This window comes from Narcine bancroftii, chromosome 3, assembly GCF_036971445.1.
Source record: "Narcine bancroftii isolate sNarBan1 chromosome 3, sNarBan1.hap1, whole genome shotgun sequence".
Taxonomy (NCBI): Eukaryota; Metazoa; Chordata; class Chondrichthyes; order Torpediniformes; family Narcinidae; genus Narcine; species Narcine bancroftii.
In genome coordinates this window covers 185,113,143-185,137,788 of record NC_091471.1, presented here as the reverse complement: position 1 = coordinate 185,137,788, position 24,646 = coordinate 185,113,143, and the positions used below count along the sequence as shown (strand labels likewise).

The following is a 24,646-nucleotide window of genomic DNA, read 5'->3' as shown; positions in this document are numbered from 1 at the left end:
ACCGTGAGCAGGAAAGGGCTTTGGCAAATACTAGAGCGCATCGGATGCCCCCCAAAGTTCCTCAACATGATAATCCAACTGCACGAAAACCAACAAGGTTGGGTCAGATACAGCAATGAGCTCTCTGAACCCTTCTCCATTAACAATGGAGTGAAGCAAGGCTGTGTTCTCGCACCAACCCTCTTTTCAATCTTCTTCAGCATGATGCTGAACCAAGCCATGAAAGACCTCAACAATGAAGACGCTGTTTACATCCGGTACCGCACGGATGGCAGTCTCTTCAATCTGAGGCGCCTGCAAGCTCCCACCAAGACACAAGAGAAACTTGTCCGTGAACTACTCTTTGCAGACGATGCCGCTTTAGTTGCCCATTCAGAGCCAGCTCTTCAGCGCTTGACGTCCTGCTTTGCGGAAACTGCCAAAATATTTGGCCTGGAAGTCAGCCTGAAGAAAACTGAGGTCCTCCATCAGCCAGCTACCCACCTTGACTACCAGCCCCCCCACATCTCCATTGGGCACACAAAACTCAAAACTGTCAACCAGTTTACCTATCTCGGCTGCACCATTTCATCAGATGCAAGGATCGACAATGAGATAGACAACAGACTCACCAAGGCAAATAGCGCCTTTGGAAGACTACACAAAAGAGTCTGGAAAAACAACCAACTGGAAAACCTCACAAAGATAAGCGTATACAGAGCCGTTGTCATACCCACACTCCTGTTCGGCTCTGAATCATGGGTCCTCTACCGGCATCACCTACGGCTCCTAGAACGCTTCCACCAGCGTTGTCTCCGCTCCATCCTCAACATCCATTGGAGCGCTTTCATCCCTAACGTCAAAGTACTCGAGATGGCAGAGGTCGACAGCATCGAGTCCACGCTGCTGAAGATCCAGCTGCGCTGGATGGGTCACGTCTCCAGAATGGAGGACCATCGCCTTCCCAAGATCGTGTTATATGGCGAGCTCTCCACTGGCTACGTGACCGAGGTGCACCAAAGAAAAGGTACAAGGACTGCCTAAAGAAATCTCTTGGTGCCTGCCACATTGACCACCGCCAGTGGGCTGATATCGCCTCAAACCGTGCATCTTGGTGCCTCACAGTTCGGCGGGCAGCAACCTCCTTTGAAGAAGACCGCAGAGCCCACCTCACTGACAAAAGGCAAAGGAGGAAAACCCAACACCCAACCCCAACCAACCAATTTTCCCCTGCAGCCGCTGCAACCGTGTCTGCCTGTCCCGCATCGGACTTGTCAGCCACAAACGAGCCTGCAGCTGACGTGGACTTTTTACCCCCTCCATAAATCTTCGTCCGCGAAGCCAAAGAAAGACAGTTGGTAGATAGTGCTTGGACTAATATGGAGTAGTATGCATGTTACAGTTGGTAGATAGTGCTTGGAGCAATATGGAGTATTATGCTCCATGGTTCTGCTCATCATCCTACAGGAATTGTGATTACACCAGGGATGGTGCAGAAAAGGTTCACAAGAATAAGGCCTGGATTGTAAGGCTTCCAGTTTTAAAGAAAGATTAGATGCGTCTAATTTCCATGGAAGCAAAAAGGCTGAGAGGAAAAATGATAGAAGTATATAAAATTATGGGAGGCATTGATAAGACAGTTCACCAGGGTCTGATTCCTATAGTAGGGTTGTCTTAAACCTAAGGGCATAGATTTATGGTGAGAGGGAGAAGGTTTAAAAGTAATCTTGGAAGAAACGTTTCCAAACAAAGAATAGGTGGTATTTGTGCTGATAGAGGTGTTGGTGGATAGAGGTGGCAGGAACAAGAATGACGCAGACATTGCAGATGCTGGAATTGGGAAGAGACAAGCTGCAGCAGATCAGGTAGTATCTGTGCAGACAAAAAGATTGTTATCAATTAGGTTCAACCTACCACTCAGAAAGACAACTTTTTGTAATTACAGTTGCCTAAAACTGGTATATTAAGTAGTAAAATAAAAACATAAAATCATATTGTTTATTCTCTGTCCCTTCAGTAATTAAGATTATTTTCATTGGGTGTTTCTTCAATCTCTGCTTTGGGCCGAGCTTACTCAGTTTCGAAGTTTTATAAAATGCCTTCTCACAGCACAATAAAGTCCCGACTTTTCATAGTGTTTAGAGGATTGCAGAACTGTTTTTGAGTATTGAGGTAAAAATTACAGCACTGAAAATGTGTTACCATCCTGATAAGGTTGTACTGCATTTATTGTAATGGCTGCAACATCGTACGCAAGACTGCCCACAGTAATCCAATGAGGAAGTTATCTGAAGGATCCAAGACATTTCTCGATGTCAGCTCTAATAAATAATGATAAAGCTGGCAATGTTAAAGAACAGTCTTCCTCCAATGGTGATTCTAAAATTTCTACATTAGCTGATAAAAATCAATAAATAAATATTTATTGAAGACCATAATAGAGGAAGATACATTTAAAGCAACAATCAATCTGCTGGAGGAACTCAGAGGGTCAAGCAGCATAAATGGGAGAAAAAAAAATTGCCAATGTTGCAGGCTGGAACCCTTCAGCAGATTGAATATTACTCCAGATTCCAGCATCTGCAATCTTTCATGTGTCTCCAGATAGTTTTTCACCACCTTTTTAAAGGGAAACCATTATTCAGACATTGAAAACTTTGCTTGCAATGCCCAAATCCTTTGAATAATCAGAAAAATTATGTTGAAAGTACAAAGAAATTATTGTCATATCATTAATTTAAAGCACAACCTCTTTGAAGGAGCCTCCAGGCATTTCAGCATGCTGCACTTACCCTTGTTCTACACTTGTGTTGGGTCGCTGGCCAGAAACAGACTCAGAACTGTCAATCAAAGAGGGAACCACACCTAAAAACCTGCAATACAAACATTCTTCAGTAAATTGTAATGATACTTTTCACACATGGACAAGTCTCAAAGAATTCTTATTTTTCAATGAAAAATGTTATAGTCAGGTATTAGTAGGGATACAGGTTAAGAAAATTAAAGTAAAATATCGCCAGAAGTAATTTACGACATTTGTCGCAAACATGGAAATAAATTATGTAGAAACACTGTTTATTTTTACAATAGGCAATCAAAGACTAAGTTCTTGAACCACATGCTAATTTTTTGAAATACTTTAAATGTATTTTTATTGCATGATACAGTACAACGCCTATTATCCAAAACCAGATTCTCCCAAGTCTGCCGTTACCCGAAATTTTTGAAATTTTTTTGGATAAACAAGGATATCCAAAATCCTCATTTATCTGAAAATTTTATGGAGTCGAACTGACTGGGACCTCGGGCCCCTGGCGGTGGCGGTGACAGCAGCGAACCTTGGGCTCCCAGTGGCAGCGGGGACCTCAAGCTCCTGGGCAGGAGCTGGACCTTCAGGCTCCCAGCTCAGTGAGGAAGTGTCGGTGATTGGCAGTGGCCAGCATTTTTTTTGGGTCAGAATTAAACTTTATTATTTTTTTTTTTTTTTTTTTTTTTTTTTTTTTTTTTTTTTTTTTTTTTTTTCACACCATAAATCACAATAGCCATGATATACACTTTTTCTTTTCCACACATTTACAGTGACTTTTTCTCCCTCCCCCCTCCCTCCTCCCAAGCCACCCCCCCATCCCCCCCCCCTCTCATCCATTTTAGTTATACAATCTAGGTTGCATTAATTCAGTTAGACAATGTTGTCATTCAACAAAAATACACCAGAAATTCTACTGAGTCCATTCTTTTCTTCTCTTCTCCTTCCATCAACTTAGGTAATGTTTGTTCCCGGTAGGTTTTCGCTATTGTATTTAATGTAAGGCTCCCATACTTGTTCGAATATTTCAATATTATTTCTTAAACTATATGTTATTTTTTCTAATGGAATACATTTATTCATTTCTATATACCATTGTTGTATTTTCAAATTATCTTCCAATTTCCAGGTTGACATAATACATTTTTTTGCTACAGCTAGGGCTATCTTAACAAATCTTTTTTGTGCATCCTCCAAGTCAATTCCAAATTCTTTATTTTTTATGTTACTTAGGAGAAAGATCTCTGGATTCTTTGGTATATTGTTTTCTGTTATTTTATTTAATATCTGATTGAGATCATCCCAAAATTTTTCTACTCTCTCACATGTCCAGATTGCATGAATTGTTGTTCCCCTTTCTTTTTTACATCGAAAACATCTATCCGATACTGTTGGGTCCCATTTATTTAACTTTTGCGGTGTAATGTATAGTCTTTGTAACCAATTATATTGTATCATACGCAGCCTCGTATTTATTGTATTTCTCATCGTTCCAGAGCATAACTTCTCCCATGTTTCCTTTTTTATCTTTATATTTAAATCTTGTTCCCATTTTTGTTTAGTTTTACCATTTGTTTCCTCATTTTCCTTTTCTTGCAGTTTAATATACATATTTTTTATAAATCTTTTGATTAACATTGTATCTGTAATCACATATTCAAGGTTACTTCCCTCTGGTAAACTCAAGTTGCTTCCTAATTTATCTTTCAAGTAGGATCTCAGTTGGTAATATGCCAGCGCTGTATCTCCCGTTATATTGTACTTATCTCTCATTTGTTCAAAGGATAAGAATCTACTTCCTGAAAAACAATTTTCTATTCTTTTAATCCCTTTTTTTTCCCATTTTCTAAAGGCAAGGTTGTCTATTGTAAAAGGGAGTAGCTTATTTTGCGTCAATATTAGTTTTGGTATTTGGTAATTTATTTTATTTCTTTCTACATGAATCTTCTTCCATATATTGAGGAGATGGTGTAATACTGGAGAAGTTCTATGTTGTACCAATTTTTCGTCCCATTTATATAATATATGTTCAGGTATCTTTTCCCCTATTTTATCTAATTCTAGTCTCGTCCAGTCTGGTTTTTCCCTTGTTTGATAAAGATCTGATAGGTACCCCAATTGTGCGGCTCTATAATAATTTTTGAAGTTTGGCAATTGTAAGCCTCCTTGTTTATACCATTCTGTTAATTTGTCTAGTGCTATCCTCGGTTTCCCCCCTCTCCATAAAAATCTCCTTATTATTTTCTTTAACTCTTTGAAGAATTTTTCTGTCAGTTGTATTGGCAATGCCTGAAATAAGTATAGTATCCTTGGAAAAATGTTCATTTTAATACAGTTTATCCTTCCTATCAGTGTTAGTGGTAGCTCTTTCCAATGCTCTAAATCGTCCTGTAATTTTTTCATTAGTGGATTGTAATTGAGTTTATATAATTGGCCTAGATTTTTGTTTATTTGCACACCTAGGTATCTTATTGCCTGCGTTTGCCATCTGAATGGGGATTCCTCCTTAAATTTTGAGAAATCCGCGTTATTCATAGGCATTGCTTCACTTTTATTTACGTTTATCTTGTATCCCGACACTTCTCCATATTCCTTCAATTTCTTATATAGTTCTTTTATTGCTAGTTCTGGTTCTGTTAAGTACACTATCACATCGTCCGCAAACAGACTGATTTTATATTCCCTGTCTTTTATTTTTATTCCTTTTATATTATTATCTCTTCTTATCGATTCTGCTAGTGGTTCTATAGCTAGCGCAAACAATAATGGTGATAGTGGGCATCCCTGCCGCGTTGACCTGCTTAAGTTAAATTGCTTTGATACATGTCCATTTACTGTCACTTTCGCTAACGGTCCCTTATATAATGCTTTAATCCAATTAATATACTTCTCTGGTAAACTGAATTTTTGCAATACTTTGAACAAGTAATTCCATTCTACTCTGTCGAAGGCCTTCTCTGCGTCTAAAGCAACTGCTACTGCCGGTGCTTTATTTCCTTCTACTGCATGAATTAAGTTAATAAATTTACAAATATTGTCTGTTGTGCGTCTTTTTTTGATAAATCCAGTTTGGTCTAAATTTACCATTTTCGGTACCTGTTCTGCTAATCTGTTCGCTAATAGTTTAGCTATTATCTTATAATCTGTGTTTAGCAAAGATATTGGTCTATATGACGCTGGTGAGAGTGGATCTTTCCCTTGTTTTAGTATCACTGTAATTATTGCTGTTTTACATGAATCTGGTAAGTTTTGTGTCTCATCAATCTGGTTGATTACATCCAGGAGGGGCGGTATTATTAGGTCTTTAAATGTTTTGTAGAATTCTATTGGGAGTCCATCCTCTCCTGGTGTCTTATTATTTGGTAAATTTTTTATTATCTCTTGTATTTCTACTGTTCCAAATGGTTCTGTTAATTTATTTTGTTCCTCTATTTGTAGTTTTGGTAGTTCAATTTTAGTCAGAAATTCATCTATTTTCCCTTCTTTCCCTTCGTTTTCGGTTCGGTATAATTGTTCATAGAATTCTCTAAAGTTTTCCTTAATTTCTTTTGGATTATATGTAATTTGTTTGTCTTTTTTCCTTGTTGCCAAGACCATTTTCTTAGTTTGCTCTGTCTTAAGCTGCCATGCTAGGATTTTGTGTGTTTTTTCCCCTAGTTCATAATATTTCTGTTTTGTCTTCATTATATTCTTCTCCACCTTATATGTTTGTAATGTTTCATATTTTATTTTTTTATCCGCCAATTCTCTTCTTTTGGTTGTATCTTCCTTTATTGCTAATTTTTTTTCTATGTTTATTATTTCCCTTTCCAACTGCTCTGTTTCCTGATTATAGTCCTTCTTCATCTTGGTTGCATAACTTATTATTTGCCCTCTAATGAATGCTTTCATTGCGTCCCATAGTATAAACTTATCTTCCACTGATTCCGTATTTACTTCAAAGTACATTTTTAATTGTTTTTCAATAAATTCTCTAAAATCCTGTCTTTTAAGTAGCATGGGGTTTAATCTCCATCTATACATTCTTGGAGGGATGTCTTCTAGCTCTATTGCCAATAACAGGGGTGAGTGGTCCGATAATAGTCTAGCTTTATATTCCGTTTTCCTAACTCTCCCTTGTATGTGGGCTGATAACAGGAATAGGTCTATCCTTGAGTATGTTTTATGTCTAGTCGAGTAGTATGAGTATTCCTTTTCTTTTGGGTTTTGTTTCCTCCATATGTCCACAAGTTTCATTTCTTGCATTGATTTATTTATAAATTTGGTTACTTTGTTCTTCCTGTTAATTTTTTTCCCCGTTTTATCCATATTTGGATCCAAATTCAGATTGAAATCCCCTCCTATTAGTATGTTCCCTTGCGTATTAGCTACCTTCAAAAAGATATCTTGCATAAACTTTTGATCTTCTTCGTTAGGTGAATATATATTAAGTAGATTCCAAAGCTCTGAATATATCTGACATTTTATCATAACATATCTCCCTGCTGGATCTATTATTTCCTCTTCTATTTTAAATGGCACATTTTTGCTAATTAATATAGCCACTCCTCTTGCTTTTGAATTATACGATGCTGCTGTTACATGTCCTACCCAATCTCTCTTTAATTTCTTGTGCTCCAATTCAGTTAAATGTGTTTCTTGGACAAATGCTATATCTATTTTTTCCTTTTTCAGTAAATTTAGTAGTTTCTTCCTTTTAATTTGGTTATGTATTCCATTAATATTTAGAGTCATATAGTTCAGCGTAGCCATTTTATATTTTGTTTATCTTCTCTTTCCGTTTTTCCATCATTACCTTTCCTCCTTTTCCATTTCTGTTTTCTTATTTTCAACTCTTTACCAGACAACATTCCTACAACATCCAACATTTTCCTTATTCTCCTATTTCTATCTTCTTTATCCCCAATCTCCCCTTCCCCTCCTGAGTTGCCCTTTATCCCTTGTCGGACAACCACATCTCCCCTCTCCATTTGGATTTGCGAATCCACTCGCAAGCGTCAACTGATTTTGCAGTGACCGCTCTTTTCCCCCCACCCAGCCCCCCCCAGAAAAGATTTCGTTTTTTATATGTCACAAAGGTCACTCTTTTAGTTCCCTCCTTATTCTCTCTATTCCATTACCTTCCCTTGTTAATTCTTGTCTATACTTTCTATGTTTTCCTCTAATTACAGATATTTTCACATATGCCCATTGTCTCTATTCACTCTTATACCTCTTTACCCGCATACATATCAATCGTGGTCATTTTTACCCTCCCTACCCGTCTTCATCCCTCAGTCTATTTTTGTCTTTACCCACATACATATCAATCGTGATAATTTTTGCTCTCATTACCCGTCTTCATCCCTCAGTCTATTTTTGTAATTGTTCTGCAAATTTTCGTGCTTCTTCTGGATCCGAGAATAGTCTGTTTTGTTGTCCTGGGATAAATATTTTCAATACCGCAGGATGCTTCAGTGTAAATTTATATCCTTTCTTCCATAAAATCGCTTTTGCTGCATTGAACTCTTTTCTCTTCTTTAGGAGTTCAAAGCTTATATCTGGATAAATGAAGATTTTTTGCCCTTTATACTCCAGTGGTTTGTTGCCCTCTCTTACTTTTTCCATTGTCTTCTCCAGTACCTTTTCTCTTGTAGTATATCTTAGGAATTTTACTACAATAGATCTTGGTTTTTGTTGTGGTTGTGGTTTAGGGGCCAATGCTCTATGTGCCCTTTCTATTTCCATTTCTTGCTGTAGTTCTGGACATCCTAGGGCCTTAGGGATCCATTCTTTTATAAACTCCCTCATATTCTTGCCTTCTACATCTTCCTTGAGGCCCACTATCTTTATGTTATTTCTTCTGTTATAATTTTCCATTATATCTATTTTTTGGGCTAGTAATTCTTGTGTCTCTTTAGCTTTTTTATTAGATTCCTCCAATTTCTTTTTTAAGTCTTCTACCTCCATTTCTGCTGCTATTGCCCGTTCTTCCATCTTGTCCATTTTTTTCCCCATTTCTGTTAAGGTCATATCCATTTTATTTATTTTCTTTTCTGTGTTGTTTATTCTTCTTCTTAAATCATTGAATTCCTGTGTTTGCCATTCTTTAAATGACTCCATGTATCCTCTAACAAGAGCAAGTACCTCCTTTACCTTGCCTATCTTTTCTTCTTCTATTTCTCTGTACTCTTCCTCTTCCTCTTCTTCTTCCTCTAGGTTGACCATCTGTTGTTTCTTTGCTGCCCTTTCCTCCTCTTCTTTCTTGTTTCTATTGTCTTCTGTGGTCTCTTCTTGCTGCAGGTGTTCTGCAGCTGTCGTTGCCGGCTGTGGAGATCGACTCCCCAGCTGGTCCCCCCTCCCGTCGGTGTGTTTTTTTGTATGCGCATCGCGCATGCGCGAGGAGTCGCGCATGCGCGGTTGCGCATTTTTACTCGGCTCTGTGAGCCATTGTTGTAGTTCTCTTTCTACCGACCTGAGGTAGTGGGGTCTTCTCTCCACAGCGGGCTTCTTCGGACAGGTAAGGCCTTCACCTTTTTCCTCCGTTGTCTTCTCTTCCTCTCTTCTTTCCGTTGATTTTGATTTTTCTCCTTTTGTCTCCATCTTCTTTCCACCTTTATACTCACTTTTCTTTAACTTGTATTTCTGTGCCTTTGTATTTTTTCTTGTTTTTCCCGACTTTTCTGGAGAGGGCTGGAGTTCACCGTCCGGCCACTACTCCATCACGTGACTCCTCTCAAACTTTATTTTAATGCTTAAAAAGCCGTCCCTTGTAGTTTGTTTTTAAAAACTGACTGGTACTCTGAAAAAAAATGTTTATCTGAAATAGGCCATTTTGGATAATCAGAGTTTTACTGTACATATAAGTACACAAATCTAATGTGCTTTGACAGAGACAAATGGCACTGCAATTAAAAAGAATCGCCTTCTGATCATCAGATGTTTCAGTATCAAAACAATATTTTATGCAGAGTGTGACAGATTATGTTATATTTTATATTATATATAGATATGTTTCTGGGAGATAAATTGTAGGTTTTTTTAGTGTAGGCCACAAAAAAACATTTCATAGCACAGATCTCATCTAAAATGCCAGAGTTTGGCTTAAGCCAGACAGTCCAGGCTCTGAGTGCCTTTGCAAAAACTTTGAAGATTGCCTATAGAGACTTCACAAGTAGGTGTTAATTGGACATGCTGTGGAGTAATGGATTATTGTTTTGGGAAAGCAACAGATGAATGGACTTGGAAGATAGGGTCCGGTGCTGCAGTCAGTCTGAATACAGTTGGCTGTTCTGAGGGCCATGTGGTTTTCTCTGAGAGAGAGTGAATTCAGTTCTACAGTTCAGCCGCAGAGACTGGAACCTGGCAAGCTTGTGGAAAAACCCCATTTTGGAAGAGGGGTTGTGAGTTCTTAGTTCAGCCTATTCAAAGCCCTTGTGGTTCATGCAAGAGGACATGGCTGGGTGTGTGGTATTTCACCTGAGATAAGAGAAACAGAAAAGGAACTCTGTGATAACCTGAAAGAAAGAGGTTAGCAGCTGGAAAATCCTGATGGGGCAAGTTTCTTCGGCAAGACACTTAAGTGGCTGATCGGAAGGAATCAGTTTGTGTCCAATGAGCAACAAATCTTTCTCTGAAAATTGACAAGAACCTTCCTGAGCAGTAACCATTTACCTGTCAGGCACCAAAGCCTGGTGAAATTCATAAATGTTAAATTCTGTGCACTGTATAAGAATTGCCTGATACCAGTGAACTTGGAGGAATAAAAAGTGAGATTTGACTGTGAATCAAATAACTTTTCTTAACTTATACAAACATTACATACATGTGCACTTAGAATTAGAAGGGGGTTAAATTAGATTAAGTTAATAGTAATAAGTTAAAGTTTGATCCTGTTTTTATGTTTAAAGAAGATTAAAAGTAACTTTGGTTTAAGTAACCAATTGTCTTGGTGAATTTCTATTGCTGCTGGGTTTTGGGGTCCTCTGGGTCTGTAACAAGAGTAAAATGCAAATTTGTTTATATTTCATGTGATCTGTTATGCTAAATAGATAAGGGCAGTTATATCAAAGGAATGAAGTTTTTTTATTGCATTCAGATCAAATTAGATGATTGCTCATTTCAATGGCTGGTGATTTATCTTTCTAGTCTTTAGTAACTGCATAACTATTCATGTCAAGATAATTAAGTTCAAAGCAGTGACTTTAACACATCAAATTTTCATGTGAACTAATCTCCAAACTCATAACTTAACGTAAATCCTAAAATATGGTCCTACCTTTGATACACTTTATTTCGAACTCCTTTTTGGAAGGCCAAGAGATAGTTTCGTCCATCACCAGAGAAAACCTCAACTGCAATAGGCTGAAAGAGGTATCAATTTAAGACAAACAGGGAAAAATAGGATTCCCATGTAAAACATGAAAGTATGCAGACACCGTGATTGAAGTAAAAACACAATGCTGGAGAAATTCAGCTGGTCATATAGTCTACCTTCAGATGTGCTTCATAGTCCTTTATATAGCAAAGATAAAGATACAAAACTAACATTTTGGGCTTGAGCCCTTCATCAAAGTATGACAAAATGTAGGTAGGTGCTCAAATAAAATGTGAGCCCTTCCCAAAACGTTGGTATATAAAGTACACTGTTTGACCCGATGAGTTTCTCCAGCATTGCGTTTTTACTTTTTTTTTTAACAAAAATAAGATTCCCACCTGCAAGAGATACCGTCTCTTATGTACTTCCTTGATATCCTCATACGCAAATTTACTGCAAGTCCTCTTCAGCTGACTTTGTCCTTGCCGCGCACCTCGGGGAATAATAGGCTCATGCATGCTAAACAAATATCAGAGAAATATGCCAGTACTTGCTATGATACAAAGTACAACTGAATTTATAAACCACAATTTTTTTCAGACTGTACATTTAAAAACTAAGAGCCAAATATTGCAATTGTAATGTGTTACAAGAAAAATATTTTATTGTATCACAAAGATCTTCCTAAACAATTCATTCAATAAGTTCATTTGAATTAGATTCTACTAATTTGTTCAATAAAAGAGATATCCAGTGAAAAGTTACTAATCTATTCAGAAGAAGTTAAAATAACCAGAGCAGAATATCAATGGGATGTGCAATATCATTTGTGTTATTGGATTGTGCTATGCAATGAGATCCGCTAGAAATATATTTGTAAAGTGAATAATAATTAAATTTGGGTGAGCTATGCTAAACTATGTTTAATATTCTGTCAACAATTGATACTTAAGTCACAAAAATTAAAATGACAAATTATGAGTTGGAAGAAAGCATCGCAGGACTTTAACCTCAATCAATAGCTCTAAAGCATAGGTGAACAGAATAAAGATTGAAAAAATATCAATGAATATATTTGCATTATCACATGGACAATTATACTATCAAGAATTAAAAAAATGAAAAGTGATCTCACTGAAATAAACAAAATTCTTACAAGTCTTGACAGGGTTGTTGTGGGAATGATGTTCTAGAACCATGGAACAGAATCACAAAACAAGAAATCAACCATTTAAGAGAAAAAGAAGAAGAGGATTGTGCATGTTCAGGTACTGAGCATATTCAAGACATAAAGTATTAGATATTTAATTTTTAAGGAATCGAAATAGGGCTTACTGTAGTTAAGTACCCTAAGAAGTCAGCTCTGATCCTACTAACTGATAAAGCATTTCTCTTTTTTTTAATGTTTTTACCTATGCATTACATTTTTCCTTGTACAAAATAGATGACCTGCACAGACTGCCATGTTTTTGAGGTATCCAGTAATAAGTGTGTAGAGTTTAACAGTGCCAATAAGAGAAAAGATCATTCAAATGAATTTTTAACAGCAAATATCTCAAAAGTATAACTACAATTCCATCTCACATGGCAATCTAGACAGTTAACCAACTACTTTAGAAAAACAGAAAAGCCCTCTATTAAGAATTCAACCCATGAATCATTCTGACAGAAGTCCATGACATATGAAAACAAGTTGCAATTCCTGTCTGACATTTAACCTGTTAGTAACGCCAATAATACTTACTTGGAGAATATGCACCTGCATAAAAATTCTAATTTTCACAGTGTATTCTGGTTAATTTAAAATAATTTAATATTGCACAGTTCAAAAAGAGGGAAATTTCAATCTGAAACATTAGAACAAACAAACTGCTAACTCAATTCTATTTTGCATTGCATAAGGTCTTTTGGTTATAAATCCTAGAACTACTTTGGACAGTGCCGAAGTCACAGCTCAAGGATACTGGCTGTCAAAATAAAACTATTTGAATGTTTCTGAGAGTCATTGATAATAAAGTATCATGCAAAAATTATTGAAAATAAAACATGATATTGTAATCTAATTTATTGAGAAATTTGCATAGACTTCTTAGGAGAACTGCTAGGAGACTGCAAGATATTGGACCATGAGATGTCCAGCAGAATGCAGATGGAACTCCAGTGGCAAGTATTTAAGAGAAGCTCTGAATATTTGGTTTCTCTGGAGTCCTGAACTTGTTGACAATGATTGAGATTAACAGAACTACCAGTTTCCACAAGAGGAAACCTCAGATACAAAATATTTTAGTATTTATACAAAAGATAGCAATTGAGTATCTTGCTGACCTCCAACACCTTTCTCTAGTTAAGCAGCACTGTATCCCAGTGGATCAAATCAAAAGACACCCAGACAATGTTCTGCCTTCTCTTCTACTAATCATTCCAAGACACATTTGCGGTAATCTGCATCAATATAACCTGGCACTAATCTCACTTCCAACCCAGTTTGTCATCCTTTTGACACTGACTGTATTTTCCAACATTAACTGACAATCAGCACTCCTATCTTTCACTTCTATATTGCAACTAATTGTTGTACTTTCATTCTTCCACTTTGCATTGTAGTGTGCCATCTATGGATGCTGGTATGGATTCAATGGGTTGAATAGTCTCCTTTACATCAATTGTGAGGTACTACATATCGATTCATACAGTAAGGAGAACATTAATCCCGATGTTCCAAATAATCCACTCTACTGAAGGAAAAATATATCTGTGGTAAAATGGCAATGACATAACATTAAAAAAATAAGCTCGCCAATTCTCTAACTTAGTTCTGCAATTAACGATTAATCTCTCAGAAAAAAAAAGATTTTCATCTTTTACTTATAACTTTTACTCATAATATAAAACATTAGGGATGTAGTACAGAATGTTTTTGTGGATCTGGTAGTTATTAGTCACAAGGTAAAAACCCTCAGGAATACATCTGTTCAGAAATAACAATGGCCCTGTGCTCAACACATACTTTTCTGGAAGTCAAAAATAAATATGACAAATAGCATTGCTAAACGAGGAAAAAAAAAAATGGGCAAAAATAAGAAGTGCTGGAAAAACTCAGCAGGTCATGCAGCAGCTATAGGAAGCTATAGGGTAATCAACATTTTGGCCAAAGTCCTTTTGAGAGGTACTTTCAGAGATTGGTGGATTAAACATTTCTTTACAATAAATATAAAACTTCTTCAATGAAGATTTAGTTAACATTGTAACACAATACTCACTTTGGAGATAGTGTATCAATATCACGGATTTCCCTGGTGGCTGTCATTGTGAAACCATCAATCACATAGAAGTGTTCTTTCCCAAACAAAAGGAGTCCTTCATTGGTGTCTAGCCCTTGTACTCGAGCACATCGGTAAATGTGTTGAATCTGAAACAAACCAGAAATTTATCCAATAACTTTATTTCCCTTTTGATAAATCTGGACTGGCAATATAGCAGTATTATTGTTACATTCAAACTTTAAAAGTCAGTAATTATCTTGTAGTGAGGTCGCTACAGCTACAGCTAGGTTATAGCCCTAAGGCTGTAACTCGAATCTGCAGGAGAAGAAAGACACACACACCAGTAAAGTGTATTTGACAATGAGTTTATTCAGTGACAGCTCTGCCTTTTATAGTCAGCTCGGCCACGTCACCATTGGGGCATGGCTGGAGCGGGTCGGCTGCTGATTGGTTATCTTGGATGCCCGAGCCCTGTGATCCACTGGCCAGTTTCACCGCTCTGGTGGCGGCTTATGGAAATGGGCGTTTCAGCCCACACGATGCTTTGCCAGTCGCTGCATTCGACAGCCATTTCCTGTGTCGGCCTGAGGCTGCTACAATCAATCATTATGCACAATTTCCATCTTTCCACAAATGCTTTTCCACTTCCTGAGATTCCAAGATTTATTTTCCCTTGGATTTGCAGCAATGGTAATAATTCATAATATAACGAAATACAAGTCTTCCCCACAGATAAAACAGAAATGCTTATAGAAGACCATAGGACAGAGGCAGAAGTAGGCTATTCTGCCATTGAGGCTGCTTAGCCATTTAACCATGAGCTGATTCATTTTCCCCACTTAGCCCTACTGCCCGACCTCTCCCCATAACCTTTGATGCCCTGGCTAATTAAGAACCTGTCAACCTCTGCCTTAAATACAACCAATGACCTGGCCTCCACAAGCATTTGTGGTAAAAAAAAATCCAGAGATTTACTACATTCTGGCTGAAGAAATTCCTCCACATCTCTGTTCTAAGTAGAGGACCTTCAATCCTGAAGTTGTGCCCCTCTAAACTCACATTCCACCTTAAGCCATAAGTGCTCTGTGATTAATAAGGGATTGCTTAAGGTGGTATGCGAGTGGGAAGAAAAAGTTTGAAAACCACTGTTTTAATTTTACCTAATTTACTCGTTATATGCACGGTTTCATAACGCCAAAGGAAATGGGCCAATGACAATTTTTCTCAAGAAAAATATTTCAGAAACAATTGGGTGTAAAGCAGTGGATCTCAACCTTCCCTTCCCACTTGAATACCACCTTAATTAATCCCTTAACAATCACAGAGCACTTATGGCAAAGGGATTGCTTAAGGTGGAATGTGAGTTTAGGGGGGCAGTTTCAAAACCACTGTTCAAGACTATCTTTGGCTTGGCTTCGCGGACGAAGATTTATGGAGGGGGTAAAAAAGTCCTCGTCAGCTGCAGGCTCGTTTGTGGCTGACCAGTCCGATGCGGGACAGGCAGACACGATTGCAGCGGTTGCAAGGGAAAATTGGTTGGTTGGGGTTGGGTGTTGGGTTTTTCCTCCTTTGCCTTTTTTCAGTGAGGTGGGCTCTGCGGTCTTCTTCAAAGGAGGCTGCTGCCCGCCAAACTGTGAGGCGCCAAGATGCACGGTTTGAGGCGTTATCAGCCCACTGGCGGTGGTCAATGTGGCAGGCACCAAGAGATTTCTTTAGGCAGTCCTTGTACCTTTTCTTTGGTGCACCTCTGTCACGGTGGCCAGTGGAGAGCTCGCCATATAATACGATCTTGGGAAGGCGATGGTCCTCCATTCTGGAGACGTGACCCATCCAGCGCAGCTGGATCTTCAGCAGCGTGGACTCGATGCTGTCGACCTCTGCCATCTCGAGTACCTCGACGTTAGGGGTGTGAGCGCTCCAATGGATGTTGAGGATGGAGCGGAGACAACGCTGGTGGAAGCGTTCTAGGAGCCAAGACTATACCACTACAGGAAATTACATCTCTTCTGTCCATGCCTTAAATCAGCAAACATTTGTTTGAACAGAATCAGGATATTTAGATTCTCAGTTAACTACACTTACGTTCATGGAACTTTTGATAGTGAGACAAGGGAGCAATGAGCTATTCCAGGATTCATTTAACCAGACAGAAATAAAGCATTTTACTGGTGAATGTTTTATTTCTGAACAGAAAGTAAAATACTAGACCATATTCAAAAGCAAACTTTACAAATGTAAGCTCCAGATGCTATATTCACCGAAGGGGAGAATAATTCTGGAAATGCGGTACTCACCTATTCCACCTAACCATATTGAAAACTGACGTTTGCTGCTGCATAAGTCTGACATAAGCTTTACACCGGGAGCTCACAGTAGAAGTTAACTTTTCAGAAGCGAATGAAAGTGAAATGCGCTCTCCATGATAAATACATTGATAAAAGCAAATCTATTTTCCATTTCCTTTGCCATATTCTGCTTTGAAGCTAATAGTTTGGATTTCATGAAAGATCTTTAGAATATTGTTTAAAGTGTAACTCCTACATTTCAGTTTGCTTAGCTGGTCAATGTCTTATCTTTAGTTCTGACCGCTAATGATCAATTCCTATTTGCTCACTTTTACTCATGGTTATGTGATGGAAACCATCTTAAAGATTTATGCATTTTTCTTTAAGACAATTAATAATTTGCATTAACCACAACCCATCACCCCTATCTCTTGCACACTTGTTTTTCCACTTTTACAGTTCCATTGAAGGACCAAAATTATTAGCTCAATTTCTCTTCCCACACATGCTGGTTGACCAAGTGTATCTTTCTATTTCTGTGCCAAACTCAACTGTCCTTATTGCCATTATAGTTCTGGTTAATAATGATCCCCAGAATGTTGATGGTGGGAAACCCAGCAATTATACTGCCATTAAATGTCAAGGGTAGACTGTCATTGCTTTTAATTTAACTGTTTTGACATGTATAGTTATGCAGTTACTAAAGTCTAGAAAGACAAATCACCAACCATTGAATTGAGCAGTCATCTGCAAGCGAAGACGGTTTCTTTCCCATTGTCGACAAATTCTTGAATGTACCTCTCATTAGCAAAAGAAAACCTCTATCTCACAAACCCTACCTCACAACAGCCCTTGTGCTGTTTTCACTGAACTTCTCTGTAAAACTATACTCTGCACCTTTGTATTATTTTTACACTACCTACTGTACATAAGTATGGGTTAACTTGCCACACAGTTTTTTCCCCCCACAGTATCTTGGTATACATGACAATAATTAAAACGCTCAATTGATGCGCATTTAAATTACTGACACATCTCCTTGGTTTTAATGGAGCCAATAAAAATCAAGGTTTATTCTAGACTAGAGCCTTACTAGACAGATTATGTTACTGCAAATGATTTATCTATTATTCAATTCAAAATGATACAACAGGGATGTTCCACTTTTCAGACACTCAAGCCAGCATGGATGATCATTTATACAGTGACTTTGTAAGAAATTAATTGGATCTTAGATTCTGACCTCCCACCAGTTAATATCATTTGAAACTCTCAGGTTTCCCTGTTTTTTTTTCATGGCAATCTCCAACGATCTATTAAAGTATTTCAGTACCTTCACATTATCAGCAATCTCTAATGCCCATTCTATTCTATTACCTTTGCAACCAGTTAATTTGCAAGTGCCAATGGAGAGGATTATAGGTAATCACCTGAGCAGGCATGACTAGACATCAAAGAGGAGCTAGTGGGAATGGTAGAAATTAGGGAAAGGGTAAAAAAGAAACTCAGAATAAAATATTTAAAATTTGAGGTGCAATGTCAGTCAGGCCCATGAAAGGATTTTTTTTAGTACAGAAAAATAATGCACAAATTGTGAGAATTTTTCATATGTTCAGTATCCAGGAGGAAATGGGTATGAGGATGGAGAGCAATATGAATATATGGGCCAATACAAATTCAATAAAAGGTAACCTATGGTGACTTTTGAAGCCATATACTGTATACTCCATAGTGACCTGGATTACGTATGTTTCACAAAGCTGTGGCAGCAGCTCAGACATGGGAAAAATTCAGGGACTTTAATCATTATCAATATGATTACACCAGAGCAAGTTGAAGTACTTCTTGGTATGTCCCCTTGGGTCTTAAGGCTTCTCATGATGCTAAGCCCACTTGATGGTCAGTGTCTGGGACCTCGCATGATATTTGATCTTCTTGGCACCTGATCTCCTAACGGGTGGAGACTTCATGATGTTTGGTTTTTCGAGTGATTAGTTTCAGAGCCTAATTTGATACTGGGCTCAACTACTGGTCAGTCTGTGGGGCTTCTTGCAGTGTTGGATCTATGAGGTCAGCAGCTAGAACTTGCCTTCAATAGAATCCATTTACTCAAACGCAGAGATTATGCATTAAGCATGGAAAGTCAACTAACGCAGTCTTCCATGACTTTTAAAATCTGCAGATATTTTTCTCTCCCCAAATGGGGAAGGTGACATCATTTTAATGTTTTTATTTTGTTTTGTGCTTTACAATTGCTTGCATTTAGAGCTAATGTTGTGCAGAATAAGCCCTTCCCATATCTTACTCCTTTCTCAAGGAATATCTGCAATCTTACACCTGCTTTCCAATAGTTGAATAAAGAGGATCTGACATGTAGTGAGTTACTAATCCACTACTACACCCTAAAAAAAGTGATAATTTCAAAAGCAGTAGTTTGATTTCTTCATACCATTTGATCAGAGAAAAGTTCCCTTGCAGAACTACATCACAAAGATTAGACCTGTCATTTGAAATCTATTTGTTCCAACTGTGATAACTTGGTTAACAACATTAGTTAGCAGATACATTAATCAGGAAGCCAAAGGAATAAAGCCTTTTTTTCAAGCTAACAAACTTTCAATTTATTCAGTTTTTCCCATTTTACCCACAACTCCCAAAACACAGAACAGCCTTTCAAACAACCATATTTTTTTCAAAAAAAGAAAAAAAATTCTGGAAAGGCAGCAATGTGTTTGCTTTAAAAATTCAGCCAGTTCAAGCTACTTCTCATTTCCCACAGAAAAGGATAATTAATTTATGTACCTTTTCACCTTCTTCTAATAATTGTAGGAGTGTTTGGTTATCAGTCTTCTCTTCTTCTTCCACTGAACTTCCTTCAGAAGCCTGGTCAAGGAAAGGCTCTGCGGTATCATCATCCCCACCATCAGGGGCAGAACGTGAACGTTTCAAAGGTGGTTTAACGATCCCTATACAATTATACTTGGTTAATTTACAAAATCAATGAAAATATGTACACAGATTCCCTCAAAAGAAAAATATTATTTACATTTTACTATTTATTAAAATGATATAAATAGATATAATTTATAAACGGTGGCAAAATCCTTGATTATTTCAACACTTTTAATCATGTTGCCAAATGTTGGTAATTTCATGGCCATAATCAGATACTTTTTTCTAATCCTTCTGTTTTTCCTTAAAGCATTGCTATGTAATTTTTTGCTGCAGCAAGTTTATGACAGTGATAGCCAAGAAGCTATCCTGACTGCTATGCCTGATTATCTTATGAGTGATGATCCAAACATAATATTTTGAAAGAGTGGACATGTAAGTATATTTGATGCGTTTAAAAAAAAATAGACTTTAAATCCCTCAAAAAGGAACTTAAGGTAGACTATTTCCCATCTGGGAAACTGGCCAAGTTGCATTAGATGGAAAATGGACAGATCCTCACATTATCAGAATGTGATTAATGGCATCTGAGTGTGTTGAGTCTGTAACTCTTCAACCTATTTATCACAGACAGAAATGGCTCGATGGTCAGATGTATCGATGGTATGCAGTTTTGCATACAGTGGAAAGAAGTACGAATGTAAGATAACTGGCTCAAACAAAATGACAACAAAGTGACAAATAGATTTCAGTAAAAGTTGAGATCATGAGCCATTTTGGACCTAGAAAGGTTAGAAACGGCTGAAATCTAAAAATAGTAGAAATATAAAAAGATGGCATCCATACAGAGTGATTATTAACATAATATGAAGAGGATCCAAAAATAATCTGCATGCGTAGTAGAATGCTGCTGGTCCCAGGGTTGATGCCAGAACAAGTCTTGGTGGGGGCGTAAGGGTATTCGTGGATAGCACAGTCTGACTTTTGAACACTTGCTCAGTGGTTGGGGAGAGGGTGGTGCTTCCTTGTGTATGCCTGTGAGCTCCCTTCTGGCATTGGCAGTTCGACAGGCCCTTGGCAGCGCAGGGTGGATGCGATGCCACTATGCGGACCCTTCCCACCCCGTACTCCTCACCCATGACCACTAGGGAGTTCTCCTGCTTTGTACTGTCAACCTTGCCATGATGCATTGTGGGCATTACCGTGGAGCACTGGCAGAGCGGTTCCAGCTGTATGGGTAACAAAGACAGTCATTGATCCCGCTATGATGTTAGGCTATGGGTTACAATACCTTATTATTTTTGAGGGTGGGCAATGGTTGCAAGCAAGTGGGGAGTCACAATACCTCATTTGGGGGGGCAATGCCCGTAAATGCCCCTCCTTGGTGCTGACCCTAGGTGGACCTGAGGACAAAGGGTTATAAGTGCTATTCATATAAAAAGTCTTGGTTATACCACACCTATACTAATAATTGACTGCTCTGAGCAGCACTATTTAATATAATAAATGTAATAGAATGATATATAGACTCTAAAGGTAAAATAATAAGTCATGATTACAGAAATAAGAGTTGTATTTCTTGGAGTGAAGATGGTTAAAGAATTGTTTAAAAGTCAATATCAATATTAAAGTTTCAAATTTTAGTCCTACTTTGAGTAAGCAAAGGAAGGAGTTTGACGATGTAAAAAAGACAACTGCGTTCCAAACACTTGAAATATTCGATGATATACCCTGTGACTCTAAGGATCGAAGTAAAAGGTAATCAGTGATTTTTCAAGATTAAGAATGAGGTGGAAGACTCCTTGTGAATAATGTTGTTAAAGAAGAAGATTGTGAAGAATGTTTATAATGGGACTAAATAAAAGTTATATTCCTGTATTTATTGTTTAAAAATAAATTTTATTGAAATGTTCACAGTGAGCTCAGTAAAGAGTGAAAGCTTGGGAAAAATTATAGCAGGGTGGAAACTCTGGTCTAAGGGGGAGAATGGCACCTGGAGAGAAGTATCAAAGAAAAGATGGCGCTAAAGGGAGAGGTTCTTCTTCCCCGAGAGATTCCGCAGGATTTTCTCATGGGCATTGGGATTTCCTGTTTACGTCACTGTCAGGACGTGTTTTTTAAAGGGGAAGGATCAGTATTATTTAAGCAACCAAAAAGGTTTTATAGTGAGACAATATTTGTTTAAAAATTGGTATGGATAGAACGTTAAAATTTATAATGGGATAAGTGGGCCAGTGAAAATGAAGTGGGTCTTGGTATACCTAAAAAAATTAAAGGCAGATGTAGTCTTTCTACAAGAAACACATTTTACCAAATTGGAGCATGCTAAATTAAAAAGAGGATGGGTGGGTCAAGTAATATCATCTTTATTTGGCTCTAAAGCAAGAGGAGTAGCTATTTTAATTAATAAAAATATATCAATAACAATAGAAGAAAACATTGACTGACCAAGGTGGAAGACATTGAACAATTTATGTAGAATCTTGGACTTTTATGAATATCTCGGCACCAAATTATGATGATGAAGCTTTTATGAAGGTTATCTTTTTAAAAACAGCAAAGGGAAGATAAAATATACTGGTTGGAGGAGATTTCAATTTCTGTCTAGATCCAATATTGGATAAATCAGCCAGAACAGTAACAAGGGCAAAAGCTGCAAAAACAACACTTTAATTTATGAAGAATTTAAATTTCATTGATATATGAAGGCAGCTTAATCCCATAAAGAGACTATTCATTCTTCTCAAGGGCACATGTCTCACATACAAGGACTGGTTTCTTTTTAATGTTTGTCCAGTTAAAAAGTAGAGTGGTAAAAATAGAATATTTGGTGAGACTTATCAGATCATTCGCCATAACTATTGCGATAATTGATAAACAAGAAAATGTGTATAGATGGGTCTCAATGCCACACTACTGAAAAGGAAGGACTTTTGTGAATTTATTAAGACAGATAGAATTATTTTGTGAAACGAATCTTTCTTCCACTGATAATAGCTTTTAATATAGGATATGCTTAAAGCTTCCATAAGAGGTCAAAATATTTCTTATACAAAAAATCCTGAGAGAATATGGTACAGATTTGGATGGTTTAGAGAAAGATACAAAGGAACTAGAAAATAATATCAAAGAAAGGGGTTACAAGAAAATTATATCAAAAACTAAACAATAAATATTATGAATAAGGCCAACAGGCACAAAGTTTTATCTTGGCAGGTAAAGGCAGAGGAGTCATCTAGGATGATAAAAGCAATAAAAACAGAGGCCAATATTACAACATAATATCAAAAAGAAATAAGTAACATTTTTAGACAATATTAAAAATGTTAAAAATGAAACTATACAAATCAGAATTATTAGGAGATGAAGATGAGATGGACACATTTTTAACAACTGCAAATTATGCTGTGCATAAATTTTGGACTGTTGCAACTACTATTATGAGAGCAAAGGAGTCAAATTTAGATTGTTAGGACATGTCATGAAATTTCCCATTTCCTTATGATGTAAAGAAGGTGGGGGGGGGGGCATTCAGCCTAATGAGTATATGCAAGCACTAAGAGCAATTCCATTCCCCAATTTCCCTGCAACCCATTCTTTCTCAGTAAGTGGAGCAATAGGATTGATAACATTGCTCCAGGACAGTGGTTCTCAACTTTTTTCTTTCCACTCATATACCACCTTAAGTAATCCCTTACTAACAACAGAGCACCGAAGGAATCCTATGATATAGGTGTTCTGCAGTTAGAGATGTGAGTGGGGGGGAAAAAAAAGTTGAGAACTACTGCTCTAGAAATTGGTATTAACTGAATGCCAACAATCTATTACCCACCTGCACCAGGGTAGATTTCAACAACCAATTTACCTACGCCCAGCATGAGACATAGGAGGAAACCTATATAAACCCACATAGTTACGTAGAATATATAAACTCTAACAGACAGCAGTAGAAATTTGAAATGAACTGTTTGCTGAAGGTGTAAGATTACAGTCCTAACTACTGTGGCTATCAGATTACTGAGACAATACACACTCTAGATTTATTTTTGTTTTGTTAAATAATTGTGAAATTAAACATCTAGAAAATGTTATCTTACAATTATTCAAACCAAAAATCCAGTTGCAACAACAATAAAGGAGCTTTCTAAATATAATGATTTATTTAACCTTTGACTCTTGCAATTGTGTCTTCTCCATGTTCTGGTTCATGCTGGGTGGTTTCACCTTCTGAACTCTCTTCAATTGTATCTGGGTACATGGTAGGATTTCCAGCTGACAGACGTATATAGTATTCTTTACTGTCATAGCTTATAGCTCTACGGTAGCGAGTGGGTTTCTGTAAAAACAAAATGCAAGAGAATGTTTCTGTGTAATACAGCTTCTGAGATATTATAGGGTAGAATATGACGAAAAATAAAAGCTGTTTACAGCAATCAGGCATGTCTATTGTGTAGAAAACCATCTGCAATATCAAATAGTCACAACCATTATGTGGCAACATCTTGTTTAACAAATACGCTTTAGCAAAATGTGGTTCACTTTGCAAAACAATATTTAAAATTGAAGTTATGTGGCTTAATTATGAAATTATTCATATGTGCAGTTTTTAAAAATAATGTTTTGATCTGATAGTTTATCCCTTTGTTTTTCAGGGGCTGGATGAAGGGAGAGGAAAATAAGCTGACTCAATTAAAATTATACATTCACACTTAGCCTGAAACAATGGAGCTTAAAACACTAGGCCTCAACAAATAGCATTCATGCTATTTCAAGGGATAAGGTGAGACTTCAGCCCAAGAAAGCTGATTAGTCTGCTTCAAACAGTCTACATCAATTTATTTCGGAGACAGGTGTAAAAAAAACAAATTCTGGCGTGAAGAGTGAATCATCTTGCAGCTCAAAAATGCACCAGAAGAAGCTAATCATAAAGATACGCTACAATACTCATCATGCAGGTCTATTCATTGCCAAATTTTAAATGGGCCAAGCAACCGGTTTCTTTTTTTCTCCTTTACTTTTTCAGAAACATCATCAAACCAAGGCATCTCGGATACTTTAATAGCAATGACGTACTAAAATAAAGTGTTACGAATACAAGAAATACTCATCAGATTTTCAGTATCAC

At 37.3% G+C, this 24,646-nt stretch overlaps 1 protein-coding gene across 6 annotated transcripts in view; it reads right to left on the bottom strand.

Moving 5' to 3' along the window:
• Positions 1-24,646, bottom strand: part of wdfy3 (WD repeat and FYVE domain containing 3) — a 444,121-nt gene that overhangs the window by 70,591 nt on the left and 348,884 nt on the right. For all 6 annotated transcript variants that reach the window (XM_069926060.1, XM_069926059.1, XM_069926063.1 and 3 more), the window contains 6 exons: positions 23,689-23,857; positions 19,432-19,595; positions 14,342-14,490; positions 11,480-11,600; positions 11,043-11,128; positions 2,772-2,852 (listed from right to left, as the gene is read on the bottom strand). In XM_069926060.1, coding sequence (XP_069782161.1) covers positions 2,772-2,852; positions 11,043-11,128; positions 11,480-11,600; positions 14,342-14,490; positions 19,432-19,595; positions 23,689-23,857 — 770 coding nt within the window. The remainder of the gene's footprint in view (positions 1-2,771; positions 2,853-11,042; positions 11,129-11,479; positions 11,601-14,341; positions 14,491-19,431; positions 19,596-23,688; positions 23,858-24,646) is intronic.